At 43.4% G+C, this 20,851-nt stretch overlaps 1 protein-coding gene across 7 annotated transcripts in view; it reads right to left on the bottom strand.

Moving 5' to 3' along the window:
- COL4A3 (collagen type IV alpha 3 chain) overlaps positions 1-20,851 on the bottom strand; it is a 112,761-nt gene that overhangs the window by 52,896 nt on the left and 39,014 nt on the right. For all 7 annotated transcript variants that reach the window (XM_059730955.1, XM_059730958.1, XM_059730959.1 and 4 more), the window contains 9 exons: positions 17,860-17,947; positions 16,505-16,540; positions 16,061-16,225; positions 15,724-15,816; positions 8,989-9,084; positions 8,210-8,280; positions 6,953-7,141; positions 6,317-6,485; positions 1,588-1,680 (listed from right to left, as the gene is read on the bottom strand). In XM_059730955.1, coding sequence (XP_059586938.1) covers positions 1,588-1,680; positions 6,317-6,485; positions 6,953-7,141; positions 8,210-8,280; positions 8,989-9,084; positions 15,724-15,816; positions 16,061-16,225; positions 16,505-16,540; positions 17,860-17,947 — 1,000 coding nt within the window. The remainder of the gene's footprint in view (positions 1-1,587; positions 1,681-6,316; positions 6,486-6,952; positions 7,142-8,209; positions 8,281-8,988; positions 9,085-15,723; positions 15,817-16,060; positions 16,226-16,504; positions 16,541-17,859; positions 17,948-20,851) is intronic.

The raw sequence follows: 20,851 nt of genomic DNA, 5'->3' as shown, positions 1-20,851 counted from the left end.
TTTAATCCCATCCTCGTCGCCATGTCTCGGACAGCCAAAGCCGACTCGAGGTGATTCAATAATTACTCGTTCGTCGGGGTGGGCTGGTGAATAGAGAGGCCGAGAAAGCTTTATGGTTGTAAAACTTTACTTACGTCGCTTGCTGTTGCGACAAAAACGGTCTGGTCATCTGAACAACTACGCTAGTTGTTCCAGCTGGCAGGGCTCAGGCCAGCACGTCCGTCTACAAATCGGGCCGGCAGGGAAAGGGATACGTCTGGGATTGTGCTCGGCGATGGGGAGACGAATCGATAGGTGATCAGTCTATCGATCAGCTCAGCCACGAGTCAGATCTCTTCAGAAGCACTCTGCAGCATGCTCAAAGTTCTCTGACTTGGGTGGAAGTCGCGCTAATTTTTAAACAGCCAGCAAGCCAATCACTAGCCGCCACGTGTGCATAATTTAGAACTGGCCAATAGCGGGACACAAATTTGCATTCGAATGGCGGAAACTCTCTTGCACCGGGGGTTTTCTGCAGCAACAGAAAGCCTCTACTTTTGCAAGAGGCTCTCATGTGGCGGGAAAATTCCACCGTGCCGAGGCACCAAAATCACTGGGTTGTGACAGCCCAGTGGGCTTGCAGTGGCGGTAATCCACCCAACCTCCGGCGAGCTTAGTTTAAAACCTGGTCAAGTAGGTCAGCCAGTCTGGCTGAGAAGAGCCTCCTCCACAGTGAAGTGAGGTGGAGGCTGTCTCTTCCCAGCAGACCACTGCCTCTCTCAACAAAGAGTGGACTGTGATCGTGGAAGCTGAAGCCCTCATGATGACACCAGCACCACAGTCTTTGGTTGACTACCTCGACCTGTCTCTCCCTCCTCTGCCCATGACTCACAACCAGGAGCAAGGAAAAGACCACCTGCACCCCCAACCCCCTAAGCCCTTCTCCCAGAGCCCTATAGTCTCTCATGACTTGGCTGGAATTGCTCCAAGCCATGTAATTCATGCCCACATGGATAAGGAGCATAGGGTAGTATTTGGAGGGTCAAATAATTTTTGGGATCCTCTCTGCTATGTCCTGGATGCAGGCCCCTGGGAAGTAGCAGACCTCCTGGGGTAGGAGGTTGGGGCAGCAGATTGCCCCCTCAGTCGGGAGTCTCCCACAATGACCACTCTGCGTTTCATCTTAGGGAGAGTAGGGGTGGGTGATCCTCCCTTGTCTGCAGGAGCTGGCATCTCTGAAGGCTGAAATGGGGCCTAGTTGAGTCCAAGTTGGGCAAAATGGAGACCTGTCTACAGTATTCAAGCAGTCTCCGCAGTATCTCCTTGGATAGCATTGCCCAGAATTTCTGTAGGGCTATATACTGTGGATATGCCACAGTATTCCCTTTTCATTTCCAATTGTACCCTTCAAACGGGATACTTGGGAGGCAAACTCATGATTTTCTTCAAAGCCCCCGCACATGGGGGGATCCTCCCAGATGCATCAAGAGCTTTTAAGTGTGTCTTTATACTGTTTCATCCTTTTTAGCTGGCATAAAGGAGCCAAAGCTAGGGTAAAAATCTTTCTTAGAGTGCAACTGATGTGCTTAATTTAGGGGAAGCACTCACCTTTTGCTCCTGGTGGTCCAGGTGAACCATCAGGTCCCCGAAGTCCTGGTGGTCCAGGTATTCTATTTATTGTACCAGGTTCTCCTTTTGGACCTTCAGAAAATGGGTTAGCAAAGGTTAGAAAACTTTCCAGGATGGAGTGTATGATACTGTACATTTTTTAACACAAACAGAAACATGTATTTTATATATTCAGAGAAACCTTTACCCAGTTAAACATATTGTATCACTTTCCAAAGCTTTGAAGCTCCACAGCTGTGTGGAAAAGATAGAAACTGTCATAATACCATATTTTTTTTGCAAGTAACATGCCCTGAAATATAATACAAACCTTGTTTTTGAAAGGCAGAATGGCAAATTGTATTTCCAGAGTTATGGCTTCATACAGCAGGGACAGAGCTTAATCTTCAGCTGACTCACCCTCCCTTTCCTGCTTAACTAAAGTTGAAACCCTAGCTGCTGCTGAAGACTGGTATTCATGGGTGCATTTATAATTTTAAAAAAAGGAGCTAAAACAGTCTGCAGGAATGTGGAATAGGAGCAGAGAGACCAGGAGTAGCTAGTAAACAGCAACATTGACCTATGAAAGATTTGCCTGATCAGTGGAATGTCAAAACCATTAAAAAAGAGAGGTGATCATTAACATTTGTGGAGTAAGGAACAATTTGCCATTAAGTCAGTTGATTCTCTCAGCTGTCTGAATAGTAATATAAGGTAATTGAACGTTCTTGGCTATTCTGGAAGCTGATTGAACTACAAATTGATTTTCATGCTGCATAAAATAAAAGTATCCATTCAAGTTTGATGAATGTTCAGAGGAAGAATGAAATTTAACTGAGTGTTTTGTGCTTGGCTGTATTTCTTCAAGTGAAAGTTACAGTCAGATCAAGGTGCTTAATAACAGGAATATTAATGCCAGCTTAAATATTGTATTTTTAATATTGTATACGGAACTTTACCCCACAATTTCCTTCTACTTTGAAGCCCAGCCTAGTACCCATGTCTGTTCTTTTGACTGTCAGGTTCCTAAACAAAATAATTAATTATGAATGTTAATATTAGTCGATATTAGCAAACATTATATTTATGCATCTACAATGCTATTACAGTCATGACAAAAGATGACTAACAAGATGTTTGTGCAACATCTTCAGTTGGAGCCAAAACATTGTTATAAAATGACAGTAAAGCACTGCACATCATACCTGTATTGTCTTCATAAGGGAAAGCTGGAGTATAGATTCGCATACTTTTTATTTTTTATGTAGCATTAAGAATAAGAATAAATCTGATAATTCAAATGCTGAAAAGGTGTTTAAAAATAAACAAGAATAGGTTAAGATATTTAATAAGTTAATGTAGCCATTCTTGGACTGAAACCATAAAGCCTTAATTAATTTAAAATATCATTATTATGTTCACCTACAGTGCTGTAACTAACCCAAGCTGCACAGAAAGTGATAAAAGCAAAGATAATGCTCAAAATATATTTTTTCTTACATTTTTTTAAATGCTGTCACATCTATTTTACACCCCTCTGGGACTGCACTCAGGAGATATGCTCCAGTTTCCTACCTTTGTTTCAGCACTGATTAGCTGTACTAGTTAGTTTTTTTTAAATGTAGATTGAGTTTGGGATTTTTTTTCCCCAGTTTATCTACAGTGCCAAATACCAAACAAAGCAAAGATCGCTATAACATGAAGAAGGAAGGCATTTCTTTGAAGGAATGAAGAATGAAGGGGGAAAAGTTTTAGGACAGGAGGCCAGAGATTGTAAAAAGGTAGTGTGTAGGAAGTCATTTTGAATGAAATCTCACAAGGAATAGTGCAAAAGTATGAATTAAACAGAATGAAAATTAGAACTTCAGTGATTCTGAATTAATGACAGAAATGCAAGTAACCTCAGAATCAGAAATAAAGAGATGTAGCTCATCACTGATTCAAAGAAACAGGTTATTTTAATCTTTACTATTATTGTCACAGGCATCATCTGATGAGAATTCCTCCAGATATGGTAGGACTGTTTCTCAGCTAAAAATAAGTAAGCATAAGGCAAAACTTCACATGAGAAAAAAAGAGGAAGTAGGCCTAAAGGTGGCTAAAACACTTTTACTCTTGGGATGGGCCATTTAGTTGCTCAGAGACACTATTTCAAAAGAAAGGTGGGTAATCTGGGGCCTGGGTATGAGCCCTCTTCTAGACAGAGCCTAGCCAGTGATTTGTTGTTAAAGGTATGAAGAAGTTGAGCAGAGTACAGTAGAAACTAGGACTATAAGAGATTACACTGATTCAGGATGGCTCATCAGCTACTCACAATAGTCCTTTCAGAGTCAACTTCATGTTAAGTGGATCAAATCCTTTTTTCTGTCATCAGCGAAGACTGAAAGTAACTATAACGCACTGGAATATGGTCTAACACCAGCTATAGAAGCTATTACGAAGTAGAATTAAAGTACAATTGTAATGTGAAAAGTTTTGTCAGTGACAAAGAAAACAAAATGAAAAAAACGTGTGAAGAACTGTAAGAAGCAAGAAGAAGCAGCAGACCGTAACTATTTTATAAGCTGTAGTTGTTCCTGTCATTTCATGAACCTTCTGGTAAATGACATCATGAACTCTGTGAATCATATTGTTATTCGAGTAACAAGGCTTCAGAAACGCTGCTAAAACCACCACATTGAAAAAGGTCACCTTAACAACTATAAGGGACCTGTAAGGCTCCAACTGCCTAGAACAGCAAACTGGTATGCAAGAAAACTTTTCTGAAAATGAGAGTTTTACATGAAAATTGTAGAGGAACACAAGAATGACATTTAAGAAAACATAATCAAAATAATCACCAAGTTTTACAAAAAGGCAAAGCACCTCCATCAGCAACCAATATCAATAACAGAGTGAGCATGCCACAATGGCTACTTACAATGACTCACAAAGTTCTGAAACCATATGAAAAGCTGATCAAGTCTAGATTTAATGAATGTATGACTGCAGCTCACTTGGCTCCCACTGCACCTTCCCAAGACTTGGGGATCAGGCAGCAACAATCCCCAGGGCTTGGGGTTTTCACTCTGGGCATGGTGCACCCCTGTGGCTGGGAGACCCTGCTACAGGTGCAAATTAAAGCTCAACAGCAACCTGCTATTAAGTTAGTACACATTTTCAAGATCTAACTTTATAGCTGGTTGGAACTTTCTATTGTGTGATAGCTACTTTTCATGTATAGCTGGTCTTAAGGTAATTGTACAATTAACCAGTTAATTGTGTGATACCTGTAATGTATAGGCAGACCACATATTCCTAAATAAGCCAACCTTTGACAAAACATTTACTGAAAAAGCCAGAAAGCCAGCGGTCAAAACTCAATTAAAGCCAGGATAGTTTAAATCAGTTAAAGCCACAGTGGTAGAAACTGGCCAACCCTGTTCCAAGAAAGATCTAAAGTGTCCTGTGTCTTCCTGATTTGACTTTATTCTAAAATTACATGGGCTAATCCCATATTTGTCTTGGATCCATGAAATTACAAATTAATGAAGAAGAATTCTTGGTTTACATATCGACATCCCTTAAACAATACATTTTTATAAACTGATGGCCAGGTTCAAAAGAGGCTCATTTAGATTGCTTCTTGTGATTCTTAACAAATGCAGCAATCCTGTACCCTATAAGAATTCCCAGATGTATCTAATCTCTAGGGAATACAATCCAATAGGTGCTTGCAAATGATCTCATCCATGGCATGGGAAACCTACCGCATAAACATAAGTCAAATGTAAAAAAGCATTGCCATAGAGCCACCTGGTGATTTAAGTGATCTCTACCAAATCGTTTTTCTCCTAGAATCTCATGAGTTCAGAGTCTGTTGACCTATATAAAAGGCCTTTCTATTACTCTCTTTTCAATCGGATTTTGCATTTTTCCAAATTGCATTTCACTTATTATCGCACATGCCAGTTTTATCAAGGTGTTTACAACTTTCTGGATTCTCAATCCTCCATTCTTCCTAATAAAACAAAATAAAATTTGATCCTGGTGAAGTCAATGGGAATTTTATTATTGTCTCAATTGAGACTGCTGTTGTAGAATGCCTAACCCCAGTGCTAGGGACAGACATTACACACAAACCGGTTTAAGTGATCAGGAACAGGTTTAAACCTGTAACAGAACATAAGTTCAGTGCACATCAACTAGTTTCAAAATGGCTGAAACTGGTTTAAGATAAACCTGGTTGAATGCAGTATCAGACTTAACTGATTTGGGTCAAACAGGTTTATGCAATGTCTATCCCACATCCTTCCTGGTTTAAATTAAATCAGAGTCTCCCAGCATCCCAGATGCTTTACAGCCCTGGATGGGCTCTGCTCTCTGCTCCAGAGAGCAGGACTGGCCCCTCCCCTCTGCTCTCTAGCCAGAGCAGGGGCGGGGCATGGCCAGACACTGGCCTGCCATGGCCCCTGAGGCAAAGGGGCAGGGAGGGGGATTAATCCTTCCCTCCATCCCTTCTCCCCCAACTAGCAAACCCCAAGGACCGCAGCTGGGGTTTGCCAGTCCCAGCTGCACCTCCACAGTTTGCATGCAAACAGGCAGGGAGTGGGTTAATTCCTCCCCTTGTCCCCTCTCTCCCCCAGAATCCCCAGGGGTTTGGCTGCAGTCTCTTCCACAGTCAGAATCAGCATGGCAGGAGCTGCCCTGCTACCCCTCCAAGACAGTGATAAGGTACGAGATTACAAACCATTTCCTCCAGGCAATCCCGGCAAACCAGGTGTCCCTCTTATGCCTTTGGAACCTGTAATTCCTGGTGGTCCATATCCCAGGTATCCAGGAAGACCTATATCTCCAGAAGGACCTGGACTACCGGATGGTCCTGGTAGTCCTCTGTCACCTTTTTGACCACGCTGTGCCTATTAATAATTAGACAGAAGTTATGGAAGATGAGATCTAATTATGATCTCACGCCATTTTAACAACAGAGTGACTTCACCCACCTAGGTCAAGTTACTCAACATGTGCATAGTTTTAAGTTAGAACAGAATCAGGCCAATGACCTTTAATTTTATTATTAAACAACAATAACGATCATCCTCATCACAGACTATCTTAATCCATTCTTTCCAGTAAAAATACAACAGCGCATTTTTTGCACAACAACAGCAGCAACAGTGATGGAGTTACAATAACGTAAATCTATGGGGCTTGGTTTTGATGCTAGAGGAAATATAGTAATCCCTCTGATGTCAGTGATGCATTGTTGTTGTGAAAATTCATCTGTAGGTTAAGGGTATTAGGGTGTGCTTTAATTTGTGCAACATATCCTTATTTACTCAGCTTTCCATAAATTATAAAGTTATTGAATATAATAAATAAATACCTCTTCGCCTTTAGAACCTTTTGAGCCTTTTCTACCAGGTCTTCCATGAAATCCATCTGCACCTTTCTTCCCTGGATATCCTCTTATTCCAGGATTACCTTGATCACCTTGCTGCCCTTCTGGATAAATGTGTCCTGGTTTACCTTTTGGCCCTTTAGTCCCTTGATCTCCTGGAAGACCTGGATACCCCTGTACAAAGCAGTTAAGGGTTTCTGTGTTAGAGTCATGTCCAGTAGGCTTTTAAATGTCTTAATTAAAAAGCTAACCATTAATTATTTCTGTTTTCTTTTAAAGTAATTCTTCAGGGGTTCATATTATTTATTATTAAATGATAAATCATTTTCACAGTGATTACACTAATCAGTAAACAACCAGTTTTTTCTTTATTTCTTCTTACTGTGAAACTGATTCTCATCTCACTCACACTATATCCTCATGAATAAACTAAATGAAGATAAAGATCCAGATTCTTGTCCCTGCTTCATCCCTTGCAATGCTTTGATGGCATGAAGAGGGTGACAGGACAGATAGCTGGCAGGAATTTCCTCTTCCATGTGGGACTCCCTGCAAGGCTAACACTGATACCACTGGCTCTATGCCATTCACTACTGGCCCCTACTGCAGGAGATGTTCTGGAGTCAAAGCACAGGGATCCTGGTGAACTGATTCTTGTGTGGTTCAGGAATTGACCAGTATGCTCCAAATATTGTCACTACTATGCTTCTAATATTATCACTGTACAACATAATAACAGCAGGGAGCTACTAACTGCAGACATGAGCTAAACCAACTGTGAGGCAAATCCCTCAAAAGATCTCCCTCCCAGGCAAGGGAGTCATTCCACTATGAAAGGGAATCCTTTGAAGAGATAGCACAAAGCTGAGCTCCCTGCACTCCATCTGAGATTTGGTGATATGCCATGCCACCTTGAGGGCATAGCCTAGAGTGTTCCAGAGAATTGACTAACATCACAGAGAAAATCAGTGGCAGAAGCAAGGTTAGAACATAGGAGGTTCTTGTTCTTAGGTACATATGTACTGCAGCCACTGCTGTGTAGTTTGAAACCTTTAGCTTTAAATCATTTAGGGAGGTTACTGGTCATGGCATGGCTGGGGCAGAATAGGGTTCAGTGCTGGCTGACCATCGGATTATTTAAATAGCTTATTGGGCATGTATAAGCTTTGTGCTCCAGAATTCTTATCTTACTAAAATTCAGTAAAACACCTGGAGGAAGGAGACATTTAATCTGAACCTTACTTGAAGACCTGGAGGCCCCTGTGTCCCTGGAGAACCTTGAGAACCTTTGGGGCCTGGTAGTCCTTCTCCACCTGTGATAGGAACATCATAATTTGTTAAAAATTAAAGTAAGAAAGTCAGATTTTACAGCCTCTAGCCACAGCATACAACATAGAGTTACCACCTAAAATATACATCTGTGAACTGCCTTAGAAAATAACTGGGGGTAAAAGGCTCACTGATGGGTGCATAATTTCTCCTTTATTTTTTATTTTAAAATTTCTTCTTCCACATTATTAAATTCCTAGACAAATTATAGTACATTCTTTCTAGTAAAAACTTTTTAGGAAAACATTATTCCTCCTAAGGAAGCAGTAGATCTACTGAAAACATTATTTACTTTCATATGCCCTCATGCTCTATTAACCTTCATGTATTTCCAAAAGTCCTTCAAGATAGCAGCAATCTCTTCCAAGGCTGGTTTCTTCTTAATGGTCCACTGGAGACAGAGCAAGGAAGGGCAAGGTCACCCCTTGTGAAATGAAGGCAGCTGAGGTTTTGCCTCTTGACTCAGCATGTTTTTCTAAGATTGAAGAGACTCCACATTCCACCATCAAATCTGAGAGACATACAAACCTGGCCCCAAACCCAACCTCCCAGTTTACGCCATGTGAAATGTTGATTTTAAATATGAAAAGTACCCCATTACAATCGATTAATTGTTACCAGGTTTATATTGCTATAGGCAGTCCATAAACACTGGCTTTTTCCAATGACACTGTAGCACCAAAATATTTTACCTCTATTTCCTGGTGCACCATCTGGTCCTGGGGCACCAGAAGGTCCTGAAGGTCCAGGAATATAGGTGCAGTCAGTACATGCACATATATCTTCACCTAGAATGAAGTTATATCTCCATTAGTTGGTACACAAGTAAATTACCTTCTGATAGTACTTTGCATCAGTCCTGCTCAATGCTTACTAAAGGAAGGATGGCTAAACAAAACAGCCTAACATATCTGCTAGCAAAGCAGGTATAAAAAAGCTGGGAATAGACTCTTTTTTACTCTGTATAGGAAACCTACCACAAAGCATGATTTCAGATCCTTTTAGATAAACCTGGTTTTACCTTTTGGCAGGTAAAGGAGTCAGAGCTCACAGCACATCAATTAAAAGACAGGGCCACCGAGTTTAAACTCTGAATTTTCTTGCATACCCCATACCTGCAAATAAGACACATGCCTTGTTTTTCAGAAGGCAGAATGAAGATTTTTCTAGAGTTATGGATGCATTGAGCAGGGACAGAGCTAATATTTAGCTCAATCACCCTCCTTTTCCTGCTCAGCCAAAAACTGAAACTGTAGCCGCTGGTCTTCATAGGCAGAATTACAATTTTTAAAAGTAGTATAAACTGTCTGCAGGACTATGAAATAGGAGAAAAGAGACCAGGAGTAGTTAGCAGACAGCAGAATTGCAGGAAGAAAGGTTAGCTTGATTAGTGGAATATCAAGACCATTATAAAGGGAGAGATTGTTGTTAACACTTGTGGAATGAAAAACAATGAGCCATTAAGTCAACTGACTTTCTCAGCTGCCTGTATAGAAATGCCACTACTGCTACTGGGCAGTTGGTTTTAAATTTTGGGTGGAGTAGGAATCAAAGTGGGGTGCTTCTATTCTGGGCAAAAAAAAATAAATTAAAAAAAAAATCAGATTCACCATGTTAGACATGCACCATCATTTTGGTGGGTTAATTTTTAGGAAAAGGGTTGGTATGGTATGCAAGTAGATATAGTAACTTAGATCTCTTCACTGTTTTATTAAGAAACATGCACTTAATCTATCTATAGGCCAAATCCTGCAAAGCAGAAAGGACACATAGGCCTTTACCTTCTAGCCATAATTTTCTTCAATAGCCCACATAACCATAGAGAATGTCAAGAGCAGTTTGTTAAGTGTGCAGGACTGCAGCAGCCCACTGTGGTGTGATCAGCAGGGATATGCAGAGGGTCTTGGAATGTGGTATTCATTTCTAGTCCTATCCACCAAACAGCTGCTATGAATGGGGAAGGAGTAAAATCTGTGAGTCTATGACTCTCTTTTCTCTGATTTAATTTAGGTGGAATAGTTTCTAATCCCAGCAGAGTCATAATCTGTCTCCAATATCTTGAAGGTAGGGGACCACTTGGTACTTTCACTGATACCCAGCTGTCACACATTAGTGAAATCATAGAGAAGTAGGGCTGGGAGGCACCTCCAGAGGTCTTCTAGTCCAACCCCCTGCCTGAGGTAGGATCATACCTATCCAAACCACCCAATACAATCCATAATCTAAACTCTACATAAAACTACCCTAAACCTTGACACAACTCAAGACATAACACTCTAACTTGCTACAAATAAAGCAGGAGAATCATGGCAGCCAATGTCCTACTTCTATATAAATATGTTAATATAAACTCAAGAGATCCAGGTTAGAGGGCCCCACCTTCCACTATAGAGAAAGATAAAAAAACCCCACAGTCCATATCAATCTGACCATGGGGTAAAATTCCTTCCTGACCCCAAGTATGGAGATCAGTCTGACTCTGATTGAAGGAGCAAGATCCTTTAGCTAGGAACCTCTGGCTTTGGTCCCAGCAGAAGCATTGGCACACCCCAGTAACAATCCCCAGCTTTGGCTGCAGCCAACACCCAATGCCTTATAGGGAGATTTAAAAACTCCCTCACATGTATCAGAAAAGAGGTTGGGGGCAACCAGCAAAGCCCCAAAGCATGGGAAATATACATAGTAGAACAGTGAGAAAAGGGAAACCGATGGAGAAGTTCTGCTAACTCAAATTAATCTTGCCATCCCATCAAGTTGATGTATGAGAGGTTTGTGAAGCTCCAATCATCATGAGATTCAGTTAACCCTGTTTAATCCCTTTTAATTTGACCACATCATCTATTTCTGATTAGCAGGGTTACTGGTTTTCTTCGATTTAAAAAAATCCCAAATTTTCGTATTAAAAAGAGTAAACCCAAATCCACATTTTTCTGTGATTAAAATGAAACACCGCTATATATATATATATATATATATATATATAGTGGCATTTGACTTCAGTCATGGAAAAATATGGATTTGGGGTTACTTTTTTTAATCTGAAAATTGGGGATTTTTTTAAATCAGAGAAAACAAAGACCTCTGCTGATTAGTAGCTTTGAGGGTGTAACTAGAAACAGCAATTTTTTTCACTCAGCTGAAATGAACAGTGTCTGCAATAACAACACAGCTTCAGCTATATGAAAACAAAGTATGATAGAGCAGAATCAGGCCTAAGCAATTTATATGACAAACAGCAGAATGACCATGCTCAGGTCTGAATTCAGTACGAACTAACTCAACTTGTTCAGCTCCATCTGTGTTTTCCATGACTTGCTCCATATTCAGAAGTTGTGGTGTAACTTGTTATTTGTGTCATGAACCCCACCAAATTTTGGGGTGTTCATGGAGCGTTATGCAGGTTTTCTTATGTTTTACTAATATGGCATGTGTGGTCTTATTGAAAAGCCAATGTTATGCTGTGTGTGTTTATGCTGCTTTTATTTCTGTATGAATTATGTTCTGCTGTCTGTGGGTGCATTTACACATGCCATTAATGCTCAGCAATAAACTCCAGAGCTTATTGCTTCAGAGCTTATTGCTCCCAGGAAGCTCCCAGGCGCACCGTTTACATGTGTGCCTAGACTGTAGCACATTGAGCTAGGTCAGAGCAGCCCTGTCTTGCAGGGGGCTCAGGGGTCTGCCTGTCAGCTGAGGACTGCTCTGACTAGACTCAATGTGTTGTGAAGGAGCCGGCTGGGGCATGAGGGTGCCTCAGTGCAGGGCTACCCAGTAGGTAGCCTCAGCACTGAAGCACCCTCATGCCCCAGCCAGCTGGGTCAGCACAAAAAAACTCCATAGCAGGGCAGTACTTGACTCTGCTGCAGAATTTATAAATTCCCTGTGCCCTAAAAGGGGCACACGTTTAGATGCCGAGATGTTTACTGTGGAGCTAATTAGTCAGCTCCACAGTAAAAAAGTCACGTATAGATGCATCCTGTATATATCTGTATGATTTTAAACATGGTCTAATCCAGGGTGAGGCAACCCCCAGCAAAAACAAGACACACGAAGGCATTGTGCTTGGCATGTCTGCATCAAAGAAGGGGCCGGGGCTGTACTGCCACAACAAGGATTCGGCCCCTTGGCTAGGGACAGACATTACACATAAACCGTTTTAAGTGATCAGAAACTGATTTAAACCTGTAACAGAACAGACATTCAGCACACACCAACCAGTTTCAAAATGGCCAAAACCGGTGAGATAACCTGGTTGAATGTAGTATTAGACTTAACTGATTTAGCTCAACTGGTTTATGCAATGGCTGTCCCAGACTCCTTGCTGGTTTAAGATAAACCAGACTCCCCCAGCATCTCAGCATGCTCTGTGGACTGGGCAGGGCTCTCTGCTCCAGCCGCAGGGATGACCCCACCCTTCTGTTCCCTAGCTGAAGCAGGGACTGGCCCTACCAGAGACACCAGCTGGCATGCCCCGTTAAGAAAAAGTGAGCAGGAAGGGAGTTAATTTTTCCCTCCTTCCCCTCTTTCCCTACCACAGCTGGGGTTAGCTTGTCTGCTGGGCAGCAGAGGGGAGGGGGCTGCAGCGGTGGCCCCTGGAGCTGGCAGGGAAGGGACAGAAGGAGGAATTAGCTTTTCTCCCTGCCCCCTTCACCTTAACAGCGCCATGCTGGGTTGGTTGTCCCACAGGGTGTGGAGGGGGATTCTGTGAGGCGCTGGATGGAGATTCTTCCTTCTCCTCCCCTTCCCTCCCACTGCTGCAGGGCTGGCTGGGGGCTCCATCCAATGCTGCCTGGCTCCAGAGCAGGAGTGGGGAGGCAGGGGGAGGCTCTGTTCCATGCTGGGGGTAACTCTTCCACCTCCTCTCCCCCCCAGAGGGGCAATGGGAGCAAAGAGCTCAGCTGGGCAGGGCGTGGGTGAATTCAGTGAGAGGAAGGATGAGGGGTGTAGGCACCATGACACAATCCCCCCATGGCATGCAGCCCCCCTGCCTGGCAGCAGGCAGGGGGGTCAGGGTGCTCGAGCCGAGCGCAGGTACGGTTCCGGCCAGCGCTGCACAGGGGGAGGGAGCTGAGCCTGCCTTATCCCCGCACTCTGCTGCCTGAGGCTGAGCCTACAGCTCCAGCCCTCTCAGCGGGGAAGCCCCACACTAGAGCCAGCTACTTCCCCCACTCCCCACTATGCAGGTCCTGGTATTCTACTGGGAGTGGATGGAGCCCCACCCTCTGCTTCTCCACAGAGTCCAGCAGGGGGCTTCCCCTCTGCGAGTGCAGAGCTGCAGATGCATGGTGCAGAGCCCTGGGGATAGAAGCAGCTGGGCAGCCTGTGCAGGAGTACGCTTCCTCACCCCCAGCACAGCACTAGCTGCCTTTATTGTAGTTCTGCATTGCACACCTGCAGCTCTGCACTTGCAGAGGTGAGGCCCTGCACTGGACTCTGTGGGGAAGCAGAGACAGGGCTCCCTCCACTCCCAGCAGAGTGCCAGGATCTGCACAGTGTGGAGGCAGCGAAGCAGCTGGCTGCGAGAGCTGGAGTTGCATGTTCAGGGAGCAGAGCCATGGGGATAAGGCAGACTCCACTCCCTCCCCCCACACAGCAGTGGCTGAAGTCACACCTGCACTAGGCACGAGTGCCCTGACCCCAACTGCTGCTGCTGCCAGGCAGCAGTGGCTGCATGCCATGGGGGGAGTGTGGGGGTCTCTACACCCCCACCCTCCCTCACATCCACACCCTGCAGAGCTGAGCTCTGCACTGCCGCTGTCCCTCTGGAGGGAGGAGGAGGAGGGGGAAGAATTCCTCCAGCATAGAACAGAGCCTCCCCCTGCCCTGAAAAGGGAGGAGTGAGAGAAAGAGTCCCCCTCTGGTGCTGGGCAGCATCCCATAGAGCCCCCACTCCCCACTCCACAGTGATGGGGGAGAAGCAGGGGGAAAAGTCCCCCTCTGGGGCCAGGCATCTTCACTGCAGGGGGGGAAGAGAAGCAAGAAGAGCCCCCCAGCACTGAACAGGGCCTCCCTCCCAGCCCCGCAGCAGTGGGGGAGAGGAAGGAGGGGGAAGAGTTCCCCTCTGGGACTGGGCTTCCCTGTGTGCTGGGAATCCTGGCTGTCAGGGAGCTGCTGGGGCAGGGTTGTGGGGGGCCTGGCCATACCCCGCCTCCTCAGCTCAGCTTCCCTGTGGAAGGGAGGGTTGCTCTAGCACCCCCGGGCTTCTGGCATGAGCCAATGCAGGCATGCGCCGAACATCTATCCACTTGCAAACCAGCTAACTCTCTGCAGGTTAGACTACCCTGCACAGACTGAATCAATTCAGGATCAGGATTTTTTAATGTCTGTCCCTTGCCCTTGTGGCCACCCTTGCTGTCTGTACCTGGCATGCCAACATCTTACAAGTCGAGGTTGCAGGTGTTTTTGGCACTCTGCCCAAAAACATTGCTGACCGCTGGTCTAGTCAAAGGAACTGAGGGGTTGTATACTTAAAGGAAAGGGAGTAGGTGAAACTGCTAAATACCTCTTGCTATTGCTTTATTAGGCCATGAACAATTGTCACTCCCAAACATAGGCAGAAGGGGATAGGCACCCAATGTTTTGTCTGCCTTGAATGGGAGATTCAACCCTTCAAATAGTGAAGGCAACTCAGAGTAATAGACGATTACCTGTCCAAATTCTAGTTGCCCGTGGCAGGAAATAAATTTCTAGGGGATTCTGAGACCCATGAACAATCAGGACAATGCTGATGTTGGGGGCTGGGGGCAGGGACTGGCTTGGAGATATTTAGGGGTTATCTAGTAGATAGTCATGGTCTTTGATTATCATAGGCTTGGGGAGAGTCCAAGTCTCCAGCAGGAAGGTCTGGCAGGATCAGCAGGAAGGCTGACTGCTGCAAATACTGGCAGGACTGTCATAGGTTAGGTGGTAGCCGGATGAAAAGGTAAGAAATTCGCCTGTTTGTTTTGTCTTCAAACTTATGGTCAGTTTTGCTTGAATAATTCTTTTCTTCTGTATAATAAATCCTTTTGTTGTTTTGTCTCCTTACCAATTGCCTGTGGTAAGCGTGAGTGATATTCCAGGCTAGGCTATTCTCTACAGAAAGGGGGACCTAAAATTCTTTCACAACCCAAGGGGAACTACCTGGATCTGACAGAGATTCCCCTACTGCAGCTCTGAGGTCTAGTATAAAGGCAGTGGAGCTGAGGCTTATGGGGTATAAGGACAAAGGGCAAACTGTGGTTTGTTCCTTGGGTCAAGCAGCGGGACAGCAGAGAGAAACTCAGGGCTCCATGGGTGCCAAGCAGATGGGTTTGTGACAGTTTGATGGAAGTTTTTAGTACAGTGTTTTCCATCTTGTTGCTCCCAATTGAATCAAACAGATTTTAATCTTAGGAACATTATATTGTACAAACAAACTGTACAGGATATTGTAAAGGATAACTGACCTTTCATCCCACGAGGTCCTGGAAGTCCTGGTGGTCCCATATAGCCTGGGTTTCCAGGGATTCCTGGTGGGCCTCTTTCAAACATTACTTCACCTGTTGATGAGATGAGCACAGCACCCTTACCTCAGCAGCCAATTCAAGCTATTGCTCTTTGGAAATCTCATTCAACAAGATCTTCTAAAGACACTCCAAAAGATGTGCATTTAAGTCAGGCTGCAATCTCAGCTATACCAGCTAACTCCAGAGATACTGACTTTTCTCTGGATTTTTACCAGTAAGTAAGATCAGGATCTGCCCTACTGTATAAAAAAAGAATATCACAGGTTTTAGAGTGTACCTGGTTGTCCTGGAGGACCTGGCGGTCCTACAGAGCCAGGTGTTCCTGGTAACCCAGGAAGTCCTGGAGGTCCTACAACATTGATGCCTGGTTGTCCTTGCTCTCCCTTCTTTCCTTTAGGCCCTGGATATCCATAAGGACCCTTTGGGCCAGGACTTGATATACCTAACAAAAGAAAAAGTGTTTTTAAAAACCCTGAGGATCCCAGATGACTATATTAGAGCAAATAAAAAAATAAATAAATAAAAATATGTTCTTTAACCACCAAAGATGTAACACATTAGAACTTCTGCTTCTATCTTTTAAACGCACATCAATTTTTTGTCCTTGAGACACATTATTTTCACTCATCAAAAATGTTCACTGAAGTTTTTACCACACTTAATTTTACAAAAGTAAAATAAGCCAGATGAATATATTAGGATGTTATTATGCAATACATACCTGGTCTACCTGTCCCACCTGGGTGACCTCTTGACCCTACAAAAGCAATATGTCCAAAGTCTGAATGAAATATTTCACACTTTCACTGTTCAAGTACCCATGGGAGTGTTTTGAACTACATAGCTGACTATGTAATATAGGTGAACAGCAATTTTGATGTAATGTCAAGTACTACATATGGCTTGGGCCTCTGTATGTTAAGCTTATTTTGCCTAAATAAGGAAGATTGCCATTTCCCAATCTCGCTACTATTGCATACTGTTTCCATTGAAGTCCAATGACATCAGTATGTGCACAACAGTTACAGGATCAGACTCTTACATTTGGCCAAGGAATGAACACTCCTGAAAAATACTGAATGCCCTCAATTACCACTGAATTTGGTGGGCAAGCTCACAGGATCAAACTTTTAGTTCCCAACCCCTAATAACTCCAAATATGAACATTAGGGATTTTCTACAGACAAATAACCACTTCTGAATTCAACAGCACCCCTCATATACATAAATGTTTGCAGATTTGAGCTTTAGAGAGTAAAGTTAAGGGCCGATGAGCATAAATATGAGACAATCTGCAATATATTGTAGAAGATCCATCTTAGCACATAAATCTTTCATTACATTGTGATACATCCTGAATATCAAACCTAGCACATCTTTTGGCATTTTCCTTTTTAGCAGTGTGTTTTCCTTTTATAGTATTATATAATTTTATACTAATTAAAATTTACTCTAGGAGACAGGCTGATGTCTTTTGTCAAGTTTGAAAGACAGGCAATAAAATGGGATGAGGAAATGAGAAAAATATAACAAAATTTAATATAAAATAATTGCCCTCTCATTGGACTAGTTATGGTTTTGATCTTGTTATTGCTGCATTGGATACTGAAATCCAAGGTGTGTGAAGGGTACCAAAATGAGGTTAGGCCAGTGGTTTTCAACCTGTGGTCCATGGACCCCTGGGGGGCCACAGACTATGCCTAAGTGGTCCGCAAAAGAGGATTATGAGCAATCAAAAGTATGTGAATACCCACATTTACAATTTAAAGGGGTCCACACCTCCATTTGAAATTTTTTAGGGGTGTACAAATAAAAAGGTAGAAAACCACTGGGGTAGGCACTAGGCTTAGTCTTATTGAGATACTCAGCATGGAAGAGAGGCAATTGGTATATTCTCTCCTCTCTCACATGTCTTAGTGTTTGTTGGCAATAATTTGGTGGCAATGCAGCTGCATTCCCACCAAGGCAGGCTCAGGTTTTCATACACACACAGCAGATCCTCCCTGTGTTGTGCAGAATCAAGCCTTTTGCACAGATTACTCATGGTGAAGGGTTCTGTTTTCAGAGTGTTCCCACCTGGTGCTCCAGGTTGACCTTTAGGTCCTGGGAGACCGGGGGGTCCTTCATCTCCTTTTTCACCAGGCTGTAGATCATAATACTCTGTCTTAAAACAGAGATAGCAAGAGAGAGAGAGAAAAAAAATTAACAGTAAAAGAACAGCACAGCCTTCATAGCAAGCACCTGACACAAGTCATCTGCCTTCATAGCTACCTGATATCTCCCGTTAACTCTAAAGTCTTCAGTAACACAGAGAGAGAAAGGTTGCTACAGTTGTCAGGATATTTCAGCTTACTTGTAAAAGATAGGAACTGGAGATCCTGACTGATGCTACATAAAATTTCAGCCTTCATAGGCAAGACTGAGGCTGTCTCTGGCTTAGGGGATCTATTGGAACTAGGACCTTTCTTTTGTAATCAGGGCATTATGAGGTCTTGTGTTTGTACATTATCAATTTCAGACCAATAGCTTCATCTCTGGCTGTTCATGAACAACTATCTGTATGTGTAATGGGCTGTGGCCACATGAAAATAGATAGTGCTGTGAATTTCAGCATTACTTGCGTTAATATGGCACTATACTTGTGAACTGGACACATGACCATGAAAATTAAGCAAATATATTACCATAAGCATGGAGGTTCCCACAAATATTAATACTACAATGCTAAAAAAATTTATTTAAAGCACATGAATGAGCAGAATGCAATTTCTTTTGTAGATTATTTTCCAGGTGAATAAACCAGGTTGAATAGCAGCCACCTTAAACCATTTGGTTGTATTTATTTGCATTTATCAGCTGGACATATACAAATTCATGATGCTGGACAGGAGGCACCCAAGGGTGTGCAGAGAGTTGGCTGATGTGATTGGAGAGTGGCTGGCCATCATCTTTGAAAACTCATGGTGATTGGGAAATGTCCTAATTGGAAAAGGGCAAATATAGTGTCCATGTTTAAGAAAGGGAAAAAGGAGAATCCAGAGAACTACAGACCAGTCAGCCTCACCTCAGTCCCTGAAAAAACATGGAGCAGATCCTCAAGGAATCCATTTCTAAGCACTTGGAGGGGAAGAAAGTGATTAGGAACAGTCAGCATGGATTCACCAGGGGCAAGTCATGCCCTGACTAACTTCATTACCTTCTATGATGAGATGACTGGCTCTGTGGACAGTGAGAAAACTGCTGGATGTGGTGTACCATGATTTTAGCAAGTCTTTTGATACTGTCTCCTACAACATTCTCCCAGGCAAGCTAAGCAAGTATGGGCTGGATGAATGGATTGGATGGTGAACAGAAAACTGGCTACAGCATCAGGCTCAGAGGATAGTAATCAATGGCTCAATGTCTAGTTGGCAGCTGGTATCAAGTAGAGCACCCCAGGGGTCACTCCTGGGGCTGCTTTTGATCAATATCTTCATCAACAACCTGGAAGATGGCAATGAGTGCACACTCAGCAAGTTTGCATGTGACACCAATCTGTGGGGAGTAGTAGATATGCTGGAGGGTCGGGCTAGGATTCAGAGAGACCTAGACAAATTGGAGGACTGGACCAAAAGAAATCTCATGACGTTCAACAGGGACAAGTGCTAATTCCTGCACTTACGATGGAACAATCCCATGTACCAGTACAGGCTGGGGACTGACTGGCTGGGCAGCAGCTCTGCACAAAAGGACCTGGGGGTTACAGTGGAGAATAAGCTGAATCTGAGCAACCAGTGTACTCATTGCCAAGAAGGCTAACGGCTGCATTGGTAGGTGTGTTGCTAGCAGATCAAAGGAAGTGATTATTCCCCTCTATTCAGCACTGGTAAGGCTACATCTGGAGTACTGTGCCCGTTTTGCCCTCCCCCACCCTCCCACAGAAAGGATGTGGACAAATTGGAGAGAATCCAATGGAGGGCAATGAAAATGCTGAGGGGGCTGGGGCACATGACTTATGATGAGAGGCTGAGGGAACTGGGCTTATTTAGTCTAGAGAAGACTGAGAGGGGATTTAATAGCAGCCTTCAACTACCTGGAGGGAGGTTCAAAAGAGGATGGAGCTAGACTGTTCTCAGTGGTGGCAGATGGCAGAAAAAGGAGCAATGGTCTCAAGTTGCAGTAAGGGAAGTTTAGGTTAGAAATTAGGAAGAACTTTCTCACTAGGAGGGTAGTAAAACACTGGAACAGGTTACCCAGAGAGGTTGTGGACTCTCCATGGTTGGAGGTTTTTAAGACCCAGCTAGACAAAGCCTTGTCTGGGATGATCTAGTTGAGGGTGGTCCTGTTTCAAGCAGGGGGTTGGACTAGATGACCTCCTGAGGTCCCTTCCAATCTTCATTTCCTATAATTCTATGATTTCTTTTATGTGCAGGGGCCAGGTGCTAGCAGTCATCACCACTGCTCTACAAGCCATATTTATAATGGGTCACAAATAAAGGGAGACCTGAGAAACAATGTCTAGCATTCAAAAGTAATTGTGTAAATAGTGTAAATTTATCCCAACTACATAGTTGGTCTAATAAAAGATATCACCCCACAAGACAGAAGTTGAAATTCAAAATAACTTTAAATTTCTATTGTCCCTTTTCATGGTAGTCATCCTATTCAGTTTAACAGAAACATGTTTTTGTTCCAAGTCCTAAATGAAAAAATCATTCAGTGTTTTACAAGGTTACTTCTTGTAACTTCCTTCTGAGAGTATTGCATAGGACCTCTACAAAAATCAGTAAAAATCACATGTGTAAATGGGCAGAACTTTGTTTCCATCCAGAACCTTATGGCAAGGTTTATTAATAAATGAAGTATTATTTTGAAAATTAAACTATGACACTTTATTTTAACTCAGTGCACCTCGATGTCAAGCCCAGCACATGCCCAGAAGAGGTGTCATGTTAGTTGGACATGGCTCACCCAATAGCTGTATATAACAGGTGTTTTAGTGGGGCCTTTTCAGTGCTTTTATCTAATAGCTAATTGAATCAGCTGGAGATACAAGCACCATAAAGCCTTGCTGAAGCACCCAATCTAT

Source organism: Alligator mississippiensis, chromosome 7, assembly GCF_030867095.1.
Source record: "Alligator mississippiensis isolate rAllMis1 chromosome 7, rAllMis1, whole genome shotgun sequence".
In the NCBI taxonomy this organism is placed as follows: domain Eukaryota; kingdom Metazoa; phylum Chordata; order Crocodylia; family Alligatoridae; genus Alligator; species Alligator mississippiensis.
The sequence above is the reverse complement of the archived record's forward strand: the minus strand, read 5'-3'. Positions and strand labels throughout refer to the sequence as shown.